Raw genomic sequence first — 18,512 nt, 5'->3', positions numbered from 1 at the left:
ATCACTGGATGTAATCCAGACAATGTGAAGATGATCGTCTTAATCGGCCCCTGGGAAGGGCAGGTTGACTGGTCAGTATCTGTCCCTGTCTGTAACTGTACCCTGAGAACTGCTGACAAGCATAACACAGCTTTCCTCCTCACGTGGAGACACAGACATCCGTCACAGTCACGCATGTAAACTGAAATACTACTCTTAGTGCTGCTTTAGCAGTGGCATTTTGTATACAATTTTATTTGGATACCACACTTTAAAGCAAGGAAGTCATGGGATACGGCTGACCGGTAACTTAAACATTTAAACAGTTTGACTTGGTGAAATGAATATTGAACCTAGCAGAAAGCTTTTTGACCACAGTGTCAATACCATAAACATGAAAAATAAAACAACAACCAAGTATAAGTGTTTTTGTATTAAATGAAGTGCCACTTCCTGAATGTGGTCCCTTTACGTCTTCTACTTATAATAAACAAAAGTAGTATTTCATTAGTTGTAGTCAGCACTTATGAGTGCAGTTAATGTTTCCATCATTCTTGCAACTGACTAACATGTTGCACTAACAAAACACAAATCACACCTCAAAATTTAAATGGAAATCTAAAATGTGCTACTAATTAAAACAGTTGCATTAATATAACAGTAAAAACAATGTTATTAGCAAATACAGCTATGAGTCTCTTGAAGTTATTTCCTTTGTTATTTTTTCATAACATGTTGGAAAAGGGTTATAATTCTGGTCTTGTGAATACATTCTGTAGGAGCATTAGTGTTTCCTCCACACCATGAAACTGAGTCATTTCAGATGTCTACAGGCCCTATGTGTGTGCGCTCCAGCCTGTATGTGTGCCGAACAATATCCCGCTTCAGATAAACAAAGTCTCTTGATCTTAAAGTGATCAGGAAATCCAGAGGAAGCAGAACCTTCACATGTCATGGGTGTAGTCAGTGTGGTAGCTCATTCTTAATTGTTTCGTGGCTGTGAATGCATTTGGCTGCAAAGCATCTTTATGCAGCTTTCAAAGTCCTTTGTTAATTTAGTTGCAGTGCAATATGGAAAATGTATAAATAATGTTTTTCCTGAATGCTTTTCACTCTAATTTGCACTATGACAGCAGGTGTAAGTGATAAATTGGATCACAAGGGTTTTTTTCCCTATTGTATGTAACAAATAGTTTAAAAATAGTTTCCAGTACTTTAGATCTTTTCATGACAGTAACAAAACATGCTATGTATCAGTACATATAAATATAGCACTAATAGAGTGTTTGCTTAAAGAGCTTAAAAAAGATAAAAAGTTTTCATATTTCTGATGTCAGTAAGGCCTCATTTCCTTCTTCATGTCGAACCATTTACTCTTCATATTTCAAAAAGTTCTCTCCTTCGTCTTCAGCTGCAGAATTTGTTGTTGTAGTGTTTTGGCTTGCTGTCCAGACAGCAAAGAAAAAGAGTTAGAATAAAGATGAAATCACTGTGGTTCCCTGTCAGAGCTGGAGCAGAGCTCTCTGGTCCCTCCAGCAAGACCTTTCCTCTTCCCCCAGTGCAGATATCTGTAGATGGTGTCAAATACTGACGCTGTGTGGCGTGCCAAAAGGCTGGTCCACTTCACTGCATCCACCATCCACTGTACAGTACGTCCCACGAAGGCCACAAACATTGTGGTGTAGTGTGCCAACAGCACCAGACTCCTCCCAAGCTGCCTGCCTTGGTTGAGGATCAGGTTGACTCTTTGGTCGTGCACTGCCATCATAACACTCCTCTGCGTTTCCAGATAGAAAAAACAGATTTTGTTTGTTTGTTCTCAAGGGTTCATTTTTCTTCCTTCAAAAAAAATTAAAAATGTTTGCACAGACACTCCCTAAGAAAGAGTAGTTGTCTGTAAACTTGCTGACAGTCCCTTGTATGCGCAGACGCACTCTATCCAATCAGAGTAAAGCAAGTTTTGTTTCCGGGAATGTTTGGTGATGTGGCTAAGCTCCGACATCCATCCCAGGAAATATATCAAATAGATCGCGGACAAATTTACCAAGGAAACATTCATACAGGTGAGTTAAGAGTCCTTTTTAACTGATAAAAAAGAAAACACAACTCGGTTGCCTAAGTAAGCTTTCATACGTGGAGAAAAAAACAACAAAAACGTTTGAAAGAAACTGTCGTATTTGCGAGTAATCTGCGTTCGCTAGCCAAATAGCTTTAGCTAACTTAGTATTTCGTGGATCCTCCAGTGAGAGCAAACATCGGATGTTTCCACGGACTATCCTGGTCACGCCACCGTTCGTTAATCTTCGAGTATCTCTACTCCTTTGTGAAGACATCGCTGCATAGCTGCTTGGAAAGTTTGTTGTCCATTTTCGCCTTAGCTAGCTATAATCTTTGCTGTTCCCATAAAGAGTGACGCAGCCGCAGTGGAGTGTGTGGACGATTCGGGTGAAATCGGCTCAGTTCGGTCCAGTTCGGAACAGTCAGGAGGGGAATGTCGGACAATGTGTTGCTTTGGGCGAAGCGGAGAATGAAACATTTAGAAATAAGTCTTAACACCGACTTCAGGTCTGTCAGGTTATTGAAACGTCCCGAATATATAATAAATCAATCAAATGCAGAATCAATGTATAAACACTGTATTACAACCAAGTCTACATCTTATACAATTTAATTCTTAGGAAACTTAGTTTTCATCATTTTAAGGCATATTAATAACGACCTTGAGTTCCATGGATTCCAATATGATGATATCTCCTTCAAAATAGATTTTTTTTATCACATGAGACAAAAGAAAAGCACGGCTGTTCATTTGAGAAGATAAAACGTTGAAATAAAAAATCTGAAGTAAATAGTTGCCTATTATTCTTCTGTTCTTCAGCTGTTTTCACACCATAGCCTCTATATATTGTACGTCTGCATACCGAAGTGAAACGCAAGTCGACAGATTTGAGTCTATAGGTGTCACAAAGGTGTTCGGCTCTCAACACTTTAGCCATAACAATGTGGAAAGGTTCTACACCGATACAATAAAGGAATGAGTTATACGTCAGACATGTTCATGGCCTCAAAGCTTTGCTCCTCTTCTTTCCCAGTGCTGTCTTTATGCTGAGCCGTCTGGCTACCGTCCTCCAGGAACTCTCTGGAGAGGAAGGCACAGATGGAGACCCACAGGTGGGACAGCAAGGGTAAAAAAGGGTAACTGAGTCCCCAGGTTTTAGATAACTATTTGTAGATTTTACAATCTGGTCTAACTTTAAACCCTCAGGACCATTTAGGGCTGTTTTTAGCCTTCTTATCATTGAGACAATGATGCTGGACAAATGCTTGTTTCTCATGTTTTATATAAAGTATTTTGACTTTATGTTGTATTATACAGTACATTAGCAAGATGCCTGTGGAGTGCCAGTTCTCTGATTAGAAAAAAAGTACCTTGGTGGTATAAGTTTGTTTACTCAATAGGAAATGAAAATGCCAGATTTATTTACTCAGCTTTGATGACATTACATAGCGATTCTCAAGTAGTGAGGCAGTCCTCCAAGGGGGAGGCTACGTTTAAAACTTTGTTTGCTTTATCATTGATGTACCAGAATAAAATGTAATTGCACATCCGCTGCAGTCGGAGGCAGTGGTGCTTTCCTATATACAAGTGACGTGCCCTTAACTGTAATTAATGGTATGTGCACAGAGAGTATTTACTCCTCTGCTATGGTGTGAGCAGAAAACATTTGAGAAACACTGAATTAGACCAACTTACAAATAAATTGACTGCAACTGTGTATCCAGGACTTGCTGGTGCCCCAGCTCCCTGTCGCTGAGGGCCAGGCTCCAGTGGAGTCAGAGGCCCCTGAGGAGGTGGTGGAGAGGTTGGCTCACATGGAACAACTGGTTGTCCAGCTGAAGGAACTAATCCGAGAGAAAGACACCCTGCTCATTCAGAAGGACTCTGAGCTGGCTAACAAAGATGTGCAGTTCAAGGCAAGTATCCTGTGTGTTTATCACACACACTTCATGCCAGTGTCTTTCATGACTAAGAAGTAGTTGTACTTTTGATTATTATCTGTAGAATGAGAAAGAGGAGTTTGAGGCCCGCTTCACCAAACTCAAACTGCAAGCCAAAGCCAAAATGGCTTCACTCAACAAACAGATTGCTGATCTGAAAGGACCAACAGTAAGTTCAGATGAAGAAAAACATTGTCTTTCATGCATACAAGATTATTGTGTTTAAGATCATTACTAGACCTGCCAGCCTTGAACTAAAAATAGAGAACTGGCACATTTTTTAATATGGTTCAAACATCTGTTTTCTCTACAGCCAAGTCCAGATAGCTCTTTCTCAAGTGTTGGTCTTATAGCAGAGGAGGAGCTCCAGGAACTTAAAAACAAACTAGACAGGGAGGAAGCCAACAGCAGAGCACTTCAAGAACAACTCCAGACCACGGAACTCCTTATTCAAGAAAAGGAAACTGCCCATTCTGAACAGGTGACAGCTGTGTCTTTGAATAATGATTAGAAATTTCGTGTAGAGCGATTCCTGAATGTGCTTTTTTTTTTTTCAGTTGCTGAAACTGCAGGTGGTGATCTGTGAGAAGGATGTTCGTTTCCAAGAACAGATCCAGAAACATGAAGAGGAGCTGCTGAGGGTCACAACAAAGTCACAGAATGAAAATGAGTTTCAGCAGGTACAAAATCCAGTAGTTCTAGAAACAGTTGATTCACAGATTGTTATTCTTCTTATTTTTTTTAACATTGAGGCAAGTGGAAAGTGCTTTAATTGTTTTATTAATATCAATTTGATGTCTTGTAAAGTTTTGTATTTTAGATCTTTGTTTTAGTCATTTTCTCTTTTGTTTCTCCTAGGCTCTGCATGCAGCACAAAGGCGTTGTGAAGAGCTTGAAGAGGCCTTAAACTCTCGGTCCCAGGTGTTGGAAATGCTGCAGTACGAAGTGAGCAGTGCTGACCAACAAAAACAGGTATGCTGGTTGAGGAAGAGAACGTTCTACACATTAGCAGACATTTACTAATGCTTTAGTTGTGTTTGATGTAGAGTGTGCTTCTTTGTCTTTTCATCTGGATGAATTGTGATTATCATTCATTGTTTTGCTGTGCCACATGATGCACACCCACTCTCTCCACCTATTTCTTTCTGCTCAGATCTTGACAGCTCAGTTCAGAGAAATGGAACAAGAACTCACTGATGCCGTCAGGCAGAGAGATGAGGAGAGGCAGCAGTGGGCTGAACAGACCAGCAGAAACGAGGCACAACTTGCAGCCCTTCGATCCAGCGTGGAACAACAGAACATGGAGTTGGCAAGACAAGAGAATGAGCTGGTGTCCCTGAGAAAGGCAGCGTTTGATAGTGAGGAGGCTCTTGAGAAGGAGAAGGTAGAAGGTGCCAGACTGGAGAGAGAAATGGCTCTCATGAAAGATTCAGAGCTTGCAGCCATTCAAGCAAGTCATGACACCTCAGAGAGAGACAAGGCAGAAATAGCTCGGCTTGAAAGTGAACTTTCTTACATGAGAGAGGCTGTCGAACATGCCAACCAGGACAGCTCTGAGAAGGACAAGTCAGAAATGGATAAACTCGAGCGAGAGCTGGCTTCACTTAAAGAAATGCATGAAGATGCACAGAACAAGGGTGAGATCTTGGCTGAAATCTGGAGTCGTCTACGATGTCTAGTTCCAGAAGATGAGCAACCTGCAGAGGAACTCCACACCCCTGTCGATCTTTCCCTGTTCCTGGACACTGTGCAGTCCATTGAGATGCAACTGACAAGGCTGAAAGATGAACACAGTGAGAGTGAGGAATATTGTGCCAAGCTTACCCACACAATTGAAGTCCTTCATGGTAAGATAATATATCTCCTTTTCTGTATTTGAAATTCAATTTGTAAGTATAAAGTCCTTTTGTTTGCCTTGATATCTTAAGATGAATACAACATCTGATTTTCAGAACAACTAGACAGAAAAAACACTGAACAGGAAGAAACCACTGGAAAGATCCAAGAGCTGGAGCAGCACATTCTTAAGGTCAGTGGATGAGAAATAACTTTGAACAGTTAATTTCGTATTATACGGCTGCATTGTCTGTACGATAACATTTGATCATCGAAATAAAGAAGTGCTGTTGGTCTCCAACAAACACGGTGGATGAAGGGTCAAAGGAATCTGTTGTTAGATGATATAACATTGATTTTTCTTTCACATTATGCTCTTTATATTAATGTGGCAGACATATGCTCCATGAGATAAATGTACTGATAGTGGTGTAATGGCACTAGTGCCAGTTGGTACTTGTTGTTGTGAAAGCGTAATTGCAGGTGAAATAAGTTGAAGATGTAACTTCATAACTTTATCAAACATCCTACTAGCAAAGAAGGTCAATAGAGGAGACAAAGGAAAAACAAACAGAGGCAGGGCAACCTGGTGTGTTTGCAGCTGAGATGTGGTTTGTGTAGTGAGAGGGACTAGGTGTGTATGGTGAAGGGATATGAGAAACAAACAGATTTAAGGCATTCGTGAATTATGCCGTTACACCGTCCTTCTGACTGAGCAGACTCAGATCATCAACCTCTTTTTATACCTATGCAAGAGCCTTTGTTTTCCATTCATGTTTTTATTTTAGTCATATAAGCGGAAATGTCATTAGTTTAAAGCCTAACTTTAACAATTATTATCACCCAATGGAGTTGGACTTACAGCATGACTCTCATTCAGTCACAAAGTCAGATACACAGTTTTTGTGGATCAAACACTCGCAAGACACAAAATATTAGCACCTTGAGATTCTTGAGATAAAATTCAAAAGGAATTCTTAAATATTGTACACTTCAAGTTACTCTGCAAGCATTACCATCTTTACTTAGCTTTCTAAACAAGTGTTTTTCGGTCTAATGACTTTTTCTAATGATGTGTCTCTGTTTATATGATATAAAAAAATTTAAAGAACACATTAAGTCCTTAAAGTTCTCATTTCTTGTTTCTCTCCATTTAAGTTGTCTGAAAGAGATGATGTGACTGAACCACCAGCATCAGATTCATCAGAGGATAAAACAGGTATAGTAAAGAGAATTTGTTGATTACCTCACCCATAGAAAAATTGCTCCAGATGTAAAGATAATTAAACATAATTTTCAATGTCAGTAAACATACAGGGACAGTCAAAGGAATTTTCCTCTGTCAAAGGCAGCCATTCAGTAATTAAAATAAGCATTACTTGCCGCTATACAATGTAAGTTACACAACTTGACAGTTCATGTATATCAACATTAAATCCAATTTTACCTGCTACAACTTGAAATTTTCTACTTGTAAAAACCAAATGATTGAGTTTGACACTTTTCATGAAGGTGGCTACCAGGCACAGCAACATCTAACAAAAAATGGCAATAAAAATTAAATAGCTTTGTCAAAATGGAGTGTTTAGATCATAAAATAGATGATTTTGGTATCAACCTTACCATATGAAATATGAACTGTAATATTTGTTCAGAGAAAAGACTGATGAGTTATTTCACTCAGGAAGTAATAACTAAACTTTATTTACATGGTAGGATTTATGATTTCAATAGCAGTAATTTGGTTTTTAAGCTTTCTTCTCTCTTCACTTCCACAGTGTACATACTGGAACTGAAACAGAAGCTATTAGAAAAAGACAATGAGCTGGCAACCATACAGGAGTCCCTTAGACTAGCTAAAGAGCACAGCTCCAGTGGGGTTTCATCAAGTGAAAAATATGATCAGAGCCCAGATCAGGGTCATGATGTTAGTACTCTTTCTTGTGAGAGTTCTACAGCCCCACGTGACTTAATAGAGGACACACAAGAAGAGGATACAACCTTAGTAGCTGAGGATACCTCAATCATATCTCTTTCTGCTGATATTGACAGCAATTCTGAGCTTATTGAACAGCACTCTGAATCCCCAGAAGAATACAAAAGGACCCCCTCAGATGAGATGGTCACCAGTAGTGATTCAGAGGTGGCACACAGCAGCTGGACCCTCCTAGAAGCTGTGAATCAAGATGGAGGTCAAGAGTGGCCGTCTCTCCTGCAGGACTTCAGCCAAATGCAACTTCAGTCATGGGAGGCGACAAGCATAGAGTCTGAATCCTCCACGGTTCAAGTTGAGTCCTCCTCTGTCACCATCCGAGAGACGGTACAAGTTCATGTAACTCAACACTGTTCTTCAGCAACAGATAGTAACATATCTCCTGACCAGGCCTTTGCTCAGGCCTTAGCTGAGGAACTTCAGAAGAGGTACAGTGATCTTTTGGCTGAACTTCAGAAGCTGAGGGAGGCAGCAGCTGAGTCACAGGAGAAAATCAAGAAACTGGAGGAAGACACACAGTCCCTTAGTGTGGCCAAGCAAGAGGCTGAGTCTCAGGCAAATACTTTTGCAGAAGAACTTAAGTCAGCTAAAGAGGAATTGGACAAGCTTTCTCAGGAAAGCAGTTCTGTTGTGGAGAAACATGATGTTGAATTTCGTCTTCTCGAAGACCAGATCGATATTTTAAACGGTGAAAGTAAGGCCAAAGAGGAGAAGATCCAGGTCCTGCTGACCGATCTCCTAATGGCCCAACAAGCTGTGTCTGAGCAGGAGGACAGAGCTAAGATGCTGAGCATTCAGCTGGAAGACAGAGAACTCATCTCCTCTGATCTTGAAAAGAGGATTCAAGATATGGAATACAGCATGTTGGAATACTCTCAGACATCAGAGCTCAACACAGAAACACTGTCCAAAAAGGACTCTGAAATCAGTGATTTACAGCTTCGTCTCAGCCAAAAAGAGCAAGAAGTGAAGGGGCTCAATGACAGCATGACCACAAAACTCCTCCAAGCAGAGGAAGAGAAATTCCAGATAGGCAGTGAGGTCGACAACCTGAAGGAACAGATAATGGAACTGGAGCGAGTCAGAGATGAGAGACAGAAAGTAAGTTTTGAAGACTCACCTAATCATGAAGATGATGAGCTCGCTAGCTTGCGAAGTGAGAAGAGTGTGTTGGAAACTCAACTGACAAACACAAAAAAGAGATTGCAGGCTGCGCTTGTGCAGCGCAAAGACCTCATGAAAAAGGTCGCTGATTTCGAGTTGGAAGCAGAGAAACGGAAAGATCAAGCTGAAACGGATACAGGAGGAACTCCGACAAACATTTTAGAGGTTGAACAATCTGGAGGACATATGATCGAAGAAATGGAGACTAAAATCTACAAACTTGAGGAAGCTTTAAGATCCAAAGAGAAGGAAGTTGAGACTCTTGAGCAGAAAATTGTTCAGCAAGATCAAGCTCTTTCTGAGTTGCTTGCTGTTAATAAAAAGCTAAGTGAAGAAGCTGAAAATTTGCAGCAGCCGGACATTTCTGCTGAAACAACTTTGCTACAGTCCCAATTGACCTCTCTTGAAGCAGAGTGTGAAACCCTCCAGAAGAAAGTTCAGGAGGTCCAAGAATCTCGCAAGGACACCATCCGTAAAGCGAAAGAAAAAGATAGGCACCACCGTGAACAGCTGAAGCAGCAGAAAGATGAATACAATGATCTAATGGAACGTTTTCAGGTACAGAGTGGAGACCATGAAGTTCTTCAGTCTAAACTGAAAGAATTAAAAGGAAATTTGAACAAAGAGAGAGAAGGCGATGCTCACCAAAATGCCAAACAGCTTGCTGAAAAATTAGAAAAGCAAGCAGCTGGTGATTGGGTCCAAGAGGACTGGGTGGACTTTGCCACTTCTGAGATAGATTCATCACAACCACAATCCCCCGACGCAGTTCAACGTCCTGCAGAGCATTCTGAAGCCCTTTCTGCTGAAATGGAATCTCTCCAAGCTCTCAGAGAAGAGATCAAAACTCTGCAAATGGATAACACGCAGTTAGAAAAGCTGCTGCAGGAAACCCAAGCCAGTTTGTCCCTAAAGGAGGCTGAGTTATTGGAATTGGGAAAAGAGCTTAAAGCCCTTCGAGAAAAGGAAAAGCAGATTGATGTGCTCTCCAAAGAAATTAGTGATCTTAGAGAAAAGCATAGCCAAGCAGAGTCTTACGCTGAAAGCCTTAAAGCAGAGATGGAAGCTGCAGAAAAAGCACAATCTGCAGATAATTCATCCTCCATTGCAAAACTTCAGGCTGAATTAGAGGACTTCAAGCAGTTCCTTGACAGTAAGAACCTTGAAATCTCGGAGTTAGGTCAACAGCTAAGTGAGCAAAGCTCTTTCATACAATCAATGCAAGAGACAGTTTCTCATAAGGATCAGTTAATAAGTTCTTTACAGGACAGCCTTAAGGCTGAGCAAGAAAAAACCCAAAAGGTAGAGGTTGAGGTTCCACTGAAGCAAGAAGACGAGAAAGAAAGTGAGGCAAAAATCCAGCAGCTTCAGCGGAAGCTTCATGCTGCTCTTATATCTCGCAAAGAAGCCTTAAAAGAAAACAAAAGCCAAAAGGAAGAATTAGATTCCACTAAAAAAGTCATAGATGAATTGCAGCAGAAAATTGAGTCAACTGAAGATGAGCTAAAAATACTAAAAGCAGAAAAAGTTAAACTCATCGATGAGGTTGATCGGACATTATTGGAAAACCAAAGTCTGGGATCATCCTGTGAAAGCCTCAAGATGGTCATGGAGGGAGTTCTAAATGAGAAAGATGCCTGTAAGAGAGAATTAGATCTGGCAAAAGAGGAGGCTGCTAGGATGTGCGGAGAATGGGAGGTCAAGGTTCAAGGTATGAAGGATGAGTATGAGACTCTGCTGAAGTCATATGAGAATGTGAGTGATGAGGCAGAGCGAGTGAGGCGAGTCCTGGAAGCTGCGAGACAGGAGAGACAAGAACTTGCTTCCAGAGTGAGGACTCATGAGTCTGTGAGGCAGGAAGCTGAAAAGCAGGCAGAAGAAGCTCGTAAGGAAGTGGAGACTGTAAAAGACAAAATGAGAAAGTTTGCCAAAACAAAGCAGCAGAAAATACTGGATTTGGAGGAAGAGAATGAGAGACTTCGAGAGATGCAGGAAAAGGATGGAATAAAACAAGGAGACAAGGGTCTCAAAGCTGAGATTGATAGACATCAAGATGAACTTGGGGCTTTGAAATCGGAGTTGGACGCTACAGTGGTAGAGAGAGATTCTTTAAGGCAGCAAATTGAAGAGTTAAAGGATCAACTCAGTCAAACAATAGAGAAAAAGGAAGATGTAGTTGAAGCTAGACTACTCAGCTCTGCAGCTGTTGCTGAAGATGTTGTCACCGCCCAGCAAGCAGACACGATCATGACCAGAGCAGAGCATGGTGAGAGCCAGCATGAAGAGACAGTAGCTGAACAAAGAGCTCCACTAGATGCACCAGAAACACATTTAAAACCTACTGATCAAAATGATGAAATGACAGATAATGTTCAAATATTATTAGAGAATAAAATGAGAGAGCTGGAGACCACTGTTAATGCAGAGAGGGAACTGTGGCAGAAGGCAGAAGCTGAACTCAAAGCCCAGCTGACCTCTCTTGAGCAGAATCTTAAGGAGAGCAAAGCAAACGAGAGCCTTGTTGCTTCACTGGAGAAGAGCCTCCAAGAAGGCAAAGAGAGAGAAAATAACCTGATTGAAGAGGGTTCAAAGAGGGAAGCCCAACTGAAGGAGCTCTTCCAAAGACTTGAAATGGAGAAAGATAACCTCGAAGAGCGTCTGATGAATCAGTTAGCTCAGCTCAACGGGAGCATCGCCGACTACCAGCAAGACGCGGCTGACAATCGAGATCACCTCACCGAACTGCGGCGGGAGGTGGAGAGACTTGAGAGAGAGAGAGCTGAGCTCGAAGCTGAAGCTCAGAGTGAGAGTGAACGCGCTGCCAGGCTGGAGGAGGACATGAGGCAAGCTCAGAGAGAAAGAGCTGAAGCTGAAGCGGAGTCTGGTAAGCAGAGGGAGTTGGAGCAGAAGCTGAGGTCTGCACAGAGGGTGAAGGAAGGCAGTCAGAGCAGAGCGCGTCAGCTGGAAGAATTGTTGAGAGAGAAGCAGCTGGAGGTCCGTCAGCTTCAGAAGGACTGCATTAAGTATCAGGAGAGGATCAGTGAACTGTGTAGAGAAGCTAAGGTACTTCAGCTAGACTACGACGAGCTCCAGAAAGCACTGGAAAAATCCTTGTTAGAGACTACCAAAACTGGAGAAGACTTGAAAAAGACTGAAGCCGAGTTGGTCGACTGCAAATCCCAGCTGGACGAATCACAAAAGCAGGTTAATGAGGCTTTAGCTGCGAAAACAACCCTTGAACAGGATGCCCAAAAGAAAGAGGCCTTGATGAAAGCGGAGGCAGAGCAAACCCTTGACTCGGTGAGATTCAGACTCGGAGCTGAACTCAAGGAGATGGAGCTGAGGCTGGAGGATGCTTACAATGAAAGGGAAAAGGAAGAGGAAGCGACTTTCATTGCGAGAGAAATGTCAGAAAGAGCCGAGACAAGAGCCCAGGAGGCCCAAGCCCGTCTGGACGAGTCTCTGGCCAGATTGGCCGCTTTCTCCCGCTGCATGTCCTCACTACAGGATGACAGGGACAGAGTTCTGGATGAGGCCAAGCAGTGGGAGTTACGATTCAATGATGCTCTGCGTGGTAAGGAGACAGAAGTCCGGGAGGCTGAAACACGAGCCAAGGAGCTGGCAGAACAGCTTCAGAGAGAATCTACCCTAAAAGAAGAACTTATGCTTTCAGTGGACAGGTAAAAACCTGTTTGTGTTTATTTGGTTTCCATATTTCCTCAGATTGTGTTATTTTTAAAGCTCAAAACTCAATATTTTTTTCCTTTCAGATTAGAGAAAACAGATAAAGATTGGCAGCTGAAACATGAAGAGGAGGAAAAGAAATTCCTCGAGAGCCAAGCTGCTCTTGAGGAGGAGAAAGTCAAACTTCACCAAACTACCACTGAGCTACAGTCTTCACTAAGCGAAGCCCTTGTCCTGAAAAATGAAGTGGAGAGTCTCCAACAGAGAGCAAGGGCTCTAGAGGAGGCTGTAGGTCGTCTGCAGGGAGAAGTAGATCAGGCCAGAACTGAGCAGAGGGAGAGGGAGGCAGAAGAGAGGCGACTGTGTCTGAATGTGGAGCAGCTAGCGGCAGATCTACGGTCTTCTAAAGCTCTGACAGAGAGTCTGCAGACTGAGTTACACGAGAAGGAAAGGAGAGAAGTGGAAATGCTGGGGGAGAGGGAGCAAGCTGTTGCTGAGGTATTACCACCATCTACGGTACACATACAGTCAAATTCTTTTCAATATACACATGTTTTGTATTTCTCAGGCGGCAGAGGAGGCTAGAAAAGAGGCCGACAGCAGAGCGCAAGGAGCGGAGAAGGAGCTGGAGCAGCGAAGATCAGAACTCAGGGAGCTGGAGGAAAAACTGCGGAAGACAGAAGAAGAGGGCAACAACAGAAAAACCCGACTGGACTCGTTCATGAAGGCCATGGGCTCACTGCAGGATGACAGAGACAGAGTCCTCAACATGTACAAACAACTGGAGGAGAAGCATCTGCAGGTAATGCAAAAACACCAAATTCTTCTAGTATTTGTTGTTTGTTGTAGTGGACATTATATTATTTGCATTTTTCCCCAGGTAATGTTGGAGAAGGATGCCCTGATCCAAGAGGGGGCGGGAGAGAACAACAGCCTGAAAGAAGAGCTGCGCTCTCTGTTGGTTCAGAGGGATGACCTACATGCTGAAAAGGCCAAGCTGTCTGCACAGCTTCATGGCTATCGTGATGACCTTAATCAAGTCCTGAGCATGAAAGACTCCCAACATAAAAAGCTTCTGGCGACTCAGCGAGAACGAATTACATTTCTGGAAAGAGAACATCAGGAATTGGAAAGTCAATTAGAGAGTGTTAGCAAAGCCAGGGAGATGGAAATAGAAGCAGGCAGAGTGGAGAGGGAGAGTCTTAGCCAGGCTGCTGACCTTACGGCAGCATCACAAGCGACTGAAGCTGCTAGTGCAGAGGCTGAGACACTGAAAGAGCAGCTGGAAGCAGCAAGAGAACAAGTGGAGGCTTTGGAAGAGACTCTGCTGAAGGAGAGGCAAGAGCACGAGAGCAGGAGCAAAGAGCTAGCAGAGCTGAGATGGGAGGGAGGTGTGATGCGGACCGAGTCAGAGAGCGCTCAGGAAAGGGTGGCTGAGCTGGCTGGAGACCTGCTGGCCGTCGAACAGAAGCTGCTGGAGAAGACGGAGGAGACGACGCAGCTCCGAGCGGAGAACCAGTCGTTGTCAAAAGCAATGGCCTCCCTTCAAGACAACAGGGACCAGGCAGTAGACAGGGCCCAGGAACTGAGTCTGAAGCTGGAAGAGGTTACAAAAGCAGGTGGCCATGCGACACACGGCAAAATGGCGAGCTCAACTGGAGAAGTGTGGGGCCTGAAGAATGCTCTACAAGCCCTGCAGAATGACAGGGAGAGACTAGTGAGTAGTCAGTCTGACAGGAAATGTGAATATTTTAATGAGTTTACATACAGCTGTATGTCAACTCAATATCAGGATGTAGACTGTCACATGTGTATCTGCATTTAGCTCTTTTTGTTTCTTGTCCATAGCTCGAGCAGCTTCAAACACAGACGTCTGAGCTCAACAAGCAGAAGTCTGAGCTGGCTCGACTGGGAGCAGGAGAGCTGATTAAAGTCAGCCAGGAGCTTTTTGAGGAAAAACAAAGGAACGAAGACATGCTGGGTGAAATTGTGCGGCTAGAGAATGTGGTGGAAATGAGTAAACAGGAAATTGACACTCTCAGGTGAGGCACACGACAATTTATCATCTTCGTTTTAACAAAGCAAAATGGTACAATAGCTTTTTGTTACTTGTGATTTTTATGTTATTTACTTTTATGGCTTGCATACCTTAGTTTGGAGCGTATTGACTGGACGGATCAAGCAGAGCAGCTGAAGCAGCACACCCTCGCCACACTGTCAGACAGGGACCAACAAATCAGGCAACTCACTGCCATGCTAGAGGAAGCTCGCGCTCACAAACCTAAACTTGAAGAACACTATCAGAGAGAGGTACAGGTCGAACATGTTTCTCACACTTTTGACTATACTGTATAGGAAAACAAATTTTTTTTTCATAGTGGCATTTCTAAAATTAAATGCTTAAAGTTGGCTAATCCCAAACTTTCTGGATTGTCAGTACTGCTTTTTAATATTACAGTATTTTCTTCACTGTAAGGCACACCTAAAAGCCTTTAATTTTCTCAAAAACTGACAGTGCTCTTTTTAATCCAGTGTGCCTTATATATGAAAAACGTTTTAAAATAGGCCATTCATTGAAGGTGCGCCTTATAGACCAGTGCGCCTTATAGTGCAGAAAATACAGTCATCAAAATCTACTTCTGAGGTCTGATCAGTTGTACACTAAGAAGGATTACCTCCCTTCATAATGAATGTGCTTGATTGTGATTTTGTTCCCCATGAATTCTCTACATCATCTGTTCTGACAGGGCACAAACAAAGTGGACAGTCCTCCTGGAGCCCCACAGGAGAGAAGCAGCCTGCAGGACGGCCATACCTACATGGCTGAGGTTAAAGAGCTGCAGAGGAGGTATATTGAACACTGTGTTCATGGTGGTATGATAAATTGACAAAGAGTAAGGGATGTTTAACTCTTTTACATCAGGCTGGATGAAGAGATACAGCAGAGGGTGGCTGTAGAGGAGCAACTAATGGTCACACAGGATCGACTTAAACGGTTTGAAACACAGTTCAGCATTAAACTTTCAATACTATGCAGGGAATATAAAGATGCTTTTAGCAATATTTTATTCAAGTATTAACTTTTAGGAGCAAACCCTCAGAGATATCACACAACTATTACAGCATTTTCAGCTCATTGTTTTCCTTTTCAGCCCACTGCAGATGCTTTGATTAATTAGACATTTTATCATTTGACTGATTGGTCTATAACATGATAAAATAAAAAACAAACAGTGTTCTATTGTTGAAATCCTCAACTCTATGGATACGTCCATGAAACAGACTGAAAAACATTATCAAAATATAATTCATGAACGTTGAGAAGTGGAAATTAATTTCTCACTTTTAGGCTGATTGGGTAAAATAAGATTTAACTTCTAATTAAAATGTTAATTTTAACGCCACATGGCAAGAGTACAAATGCTAATATTAGTTTTCCCTGTTTATTATGTCCTTCCATATGTTAGTGGCCTGTTGTGCATGTAAGCTCTGATAACTTTGTTTAATCACAAAATATGACAGGCAACAACTGTTTTTATGATTATTATCCCTCACAGCCAGGCAAAATGGCACTCAGCACAAGATGATAATTCAGAGACTGCCGTTTTCATCGAGCCGCCGGAAGGATCTATCACTCGAGTAAGGCTGCACTCATGTCCTGAACCACCTCTTTGTTTTCATAATAGCTGTAGTAATAAAGATTTAGGAGCTGGATGTTTATTGTAACCTTGCATCCTTTCCTCTGCAGACTCAGAGAGGTGGTCCGGGTTTAATGCGGATGCTCCGGGTGGTTTTCTGCTCTCGTCAGCGGACCTTTTTGCTGTTCAGTCTCTATCTGCTCACTGTGCACGTCCTGCTGCTGCTGTGTCTGGGAGGAATCTTTTGAAATCCTTTAACAAACCTGGCAGATAAGGAGGAGAATGAAAGTGCGGATGTGACACATACCTAACCCAAGCCATCAATATATTTTATATTGTTACATGTAATAAATCTACACAAAAACATTGCACTTTACAGGTTGTAATATTTTAGTAAGAAGTATGTAGATTTATAGAGGAGTCCGGTGTATTAATTTAGTTGCTTCTGTATAACTTTGAGGGTTGGATATTCTTTAGTAGACAAAAAGGGACAGGTTTAATGTTTCTTTCAAAAGGTTCCTTTAGAGAATACACGTATATTAACAATCAGGTGTCTGGTAAATGGTGGGTTTCATGTGCCTTCACATCTGGAGATAAGAGGGTCACTTTCAGGAGCTATTTCAGTTTAAATGTTCTCATATTTGTGTCAGTGTTGCAAACAGCAACCAGTTGGCTTGGCATCAAGAGTATCAATGACTCTCAGCTGACAAATACGTATTACCAAAAAGAAACTCTAAAACAGCTATTGCGATGTTAAATCTAATTTGATGAGAATGTATAGAAACACAACTGATCATTTTAATGATATGTGCTGGTTAAGTTGCACTGTATTCTGTGCTGTAGCTGTATTTTGAGTATTTACCAGGGAACCAGCAGAAGATGGAAAAAGTTTAGTTTAGGTGCGTAATAATTTACATATGGAGTTTATTTGTGTTTTTAATGAGTGAAGATTAATTGACTTACTCTCTTGTACGATAAAATATCAGTACAGAAAATTTAAGTCAAAGATTTAAGTAAAAATTTCACACTTTAAGTCACCTCCAACAGTTGCATAAGGCTTTGAAGATCATATGAGCTCTTAACTGGGAGGCATATTTTTTAGGTTGAACTGGATCAGGATGGAGTCCTCATCTCTGGTTTTTGTTTTAACAGTTTCGGGTTAAGCTAATTAAACTGGAAGTTCCTCTTTATGGTCGTCATACGGTGATAACCCATTTATATGCCTGTTACTGAATGCACACATATGAGAGTGATATGAAACCTGTTGCTGAAACCAGCTATCAAACAAAGAAGCAAATGAAATAAGTGTATTTCCCAAAATGACAAACTTTTTATGTAAGATTACTTGAGGTTTATGATGTGTTGGTTTAGGCAGGTCTCTTCCTCAAATTTCTTGCACAGAATAAAAGAAGCACAGTGCAATTCTTTTCTTACACATTCCTGTTTTCTTAACCGTTCATTTTTTTTCTTGTAAATCATGTTTTAAATAATGTTATTTGTAAAAATCGACATATACTATGTAAATCATCTGGATGAAGGGGTTCCTCTCTTACATATCCAATAATATTCCCCTATCCTCCTACCTGTTGATTTAGATTTTACTCTGTTGATTTTATGGCAGATGAAGTTGCCATTCAGATGCAATATGTCACTGATATGGGTTCATTCCAGAGGAGGAAGATGCTTTGTGTCCTGATGATATCCATCCTTTTAATGACAAACTAATGTAGCATTATTTATTGTTCACCTGTTGAAGAAATTGCCCACGTCCTGATATGTTGAAACCATTCTTTTGATCTTTTCTTTTCTTTACTCTTCTTGGAATATTCATATTGTTGTTTATGTATTACGTCCATTGACATACTGTATACTTCAAATGTAAATAACTATTGAAAAGGGCTGTATAGACAAATGAACTCTAATAATATTGTTGGTGAATTAGATCCTGTTCCGACCTTTATTTGCTCAGTTGTTTGTTCTTAAACAGAAGTGCTTCAATTAGAATTGGATCAGAATCTGTTTTATTGATCAAATACGTTGATACACAAGGAATTGTTTCCAACTGTGTTTGTCCAACAACACAGATAATATATACACAACATATATAATAATAAACAATGTTATGAAGGAAATACTGACAAAAAGGCCGTAAGTATTCCTCTTATCAGACTTTATCTTCGTTGGCCAAACTGCTGCATTGAGTTTCAAACTGAGTAAGC

The 18,512-nt window shown here is 41.5% G+C and overlaps 1 protein-coding gene across 2 annotated transcripts; it reads left to right on the top strand.

Annotated features, from left to right (window-relative positions):
• The first annotated feature begins 95 nt into the window (after window positions 1-95).
• On the top strand, window positions 96-18,236 carry golgb1 (golgin B1). 2 transcript variants are annotated; one of them, XM_068307534.1, is made up of 20 exons: window positions 96-2,042; window positions 3,072-3,150; window positions 3,763-3,954; window positions 4,043-4,147; window positions 4,292-4,459; window positions 4,536-4,658; window positions 4,837-4,950; window positions 5,132-5,825; window positions 5,931-6,007; window positions 6,973-7,033; window positions 7,593-12,651; window positions 12,742-13,153; window positions 13,224-13,457; window positions 13,536-14,372; window positions 14,504-14,697; window positions 14,809-14,965; window positions 15,403-15,503; window positions 15,579-15,650; window positions 16,213-16,294; window positions 16,404-18,236. In XM_068307534.1, the coding sequence occupies exons 2-20, from the start codon at window positions 3,082-3,084 to the stop codon at window positions 16,539-16,541; spliced, it is 8,889 nt and encodes a 2,962-aa protein (XP_068163635.1). In that variant the 5' UTR covers window positions 96-2,042; window positions 3,072-3,081; the 3' UTR covers window positions 16,542-18,236. The 2 variants fall into 2 exon arrangements, with proteins under 2 accessions (XP_068163635.1, XP_068163636.1); XM_068307535.1 differs by lacking the exon at window positions 15,579-15,650.
• The last annotated feature ends 276 nt before the right edge of the window (window positions 18,237-18,512 follow it).

The sequence above is a fragment of the Antennarius striatus genome, chromosome 22, assembly GCF_040054535.1.
Source record: "Antennarius striatus isolate MH-2024 chromosome 22, ASM4005453v1, whole genome shotgun sequence".
NCBI classification, from domain to species: domain Eukaryota; kingdom Metazoa; phylum Chordata; class Actinopteri; order Lophiiformes; family Antennariidae; genus Antennarius; species Antennarius striatus.
This window is presented reverse-complemented; position numbering and strand designations above follow the sequence as displayed.

Bases quoted from the DNA above. Each gene is read 5' to 3' on its own strand.
- golgb1 (XM_068307534.1), top strand. From the start codon at position 3,082: ATGCTGAGCCGTCTGGCTACCGTCCTCCAGGAACTCTCTGGAGAGGAA. The intron at 13,154-13,223 runs GTATTACCACCA...TGTATTTCTCAG, and splicing joins GGGAGCAAGCTGTTGCTGAG to GCGGCAGAGGAGGCTAGAAA. The intron at 14,373-14,503 runs GTGAGTAGTCAG...TCTTGTCCATAG, and splicing joins AGAATGACAGGGAGAGACTA to CTCGAGCAGCTTCAAACACA.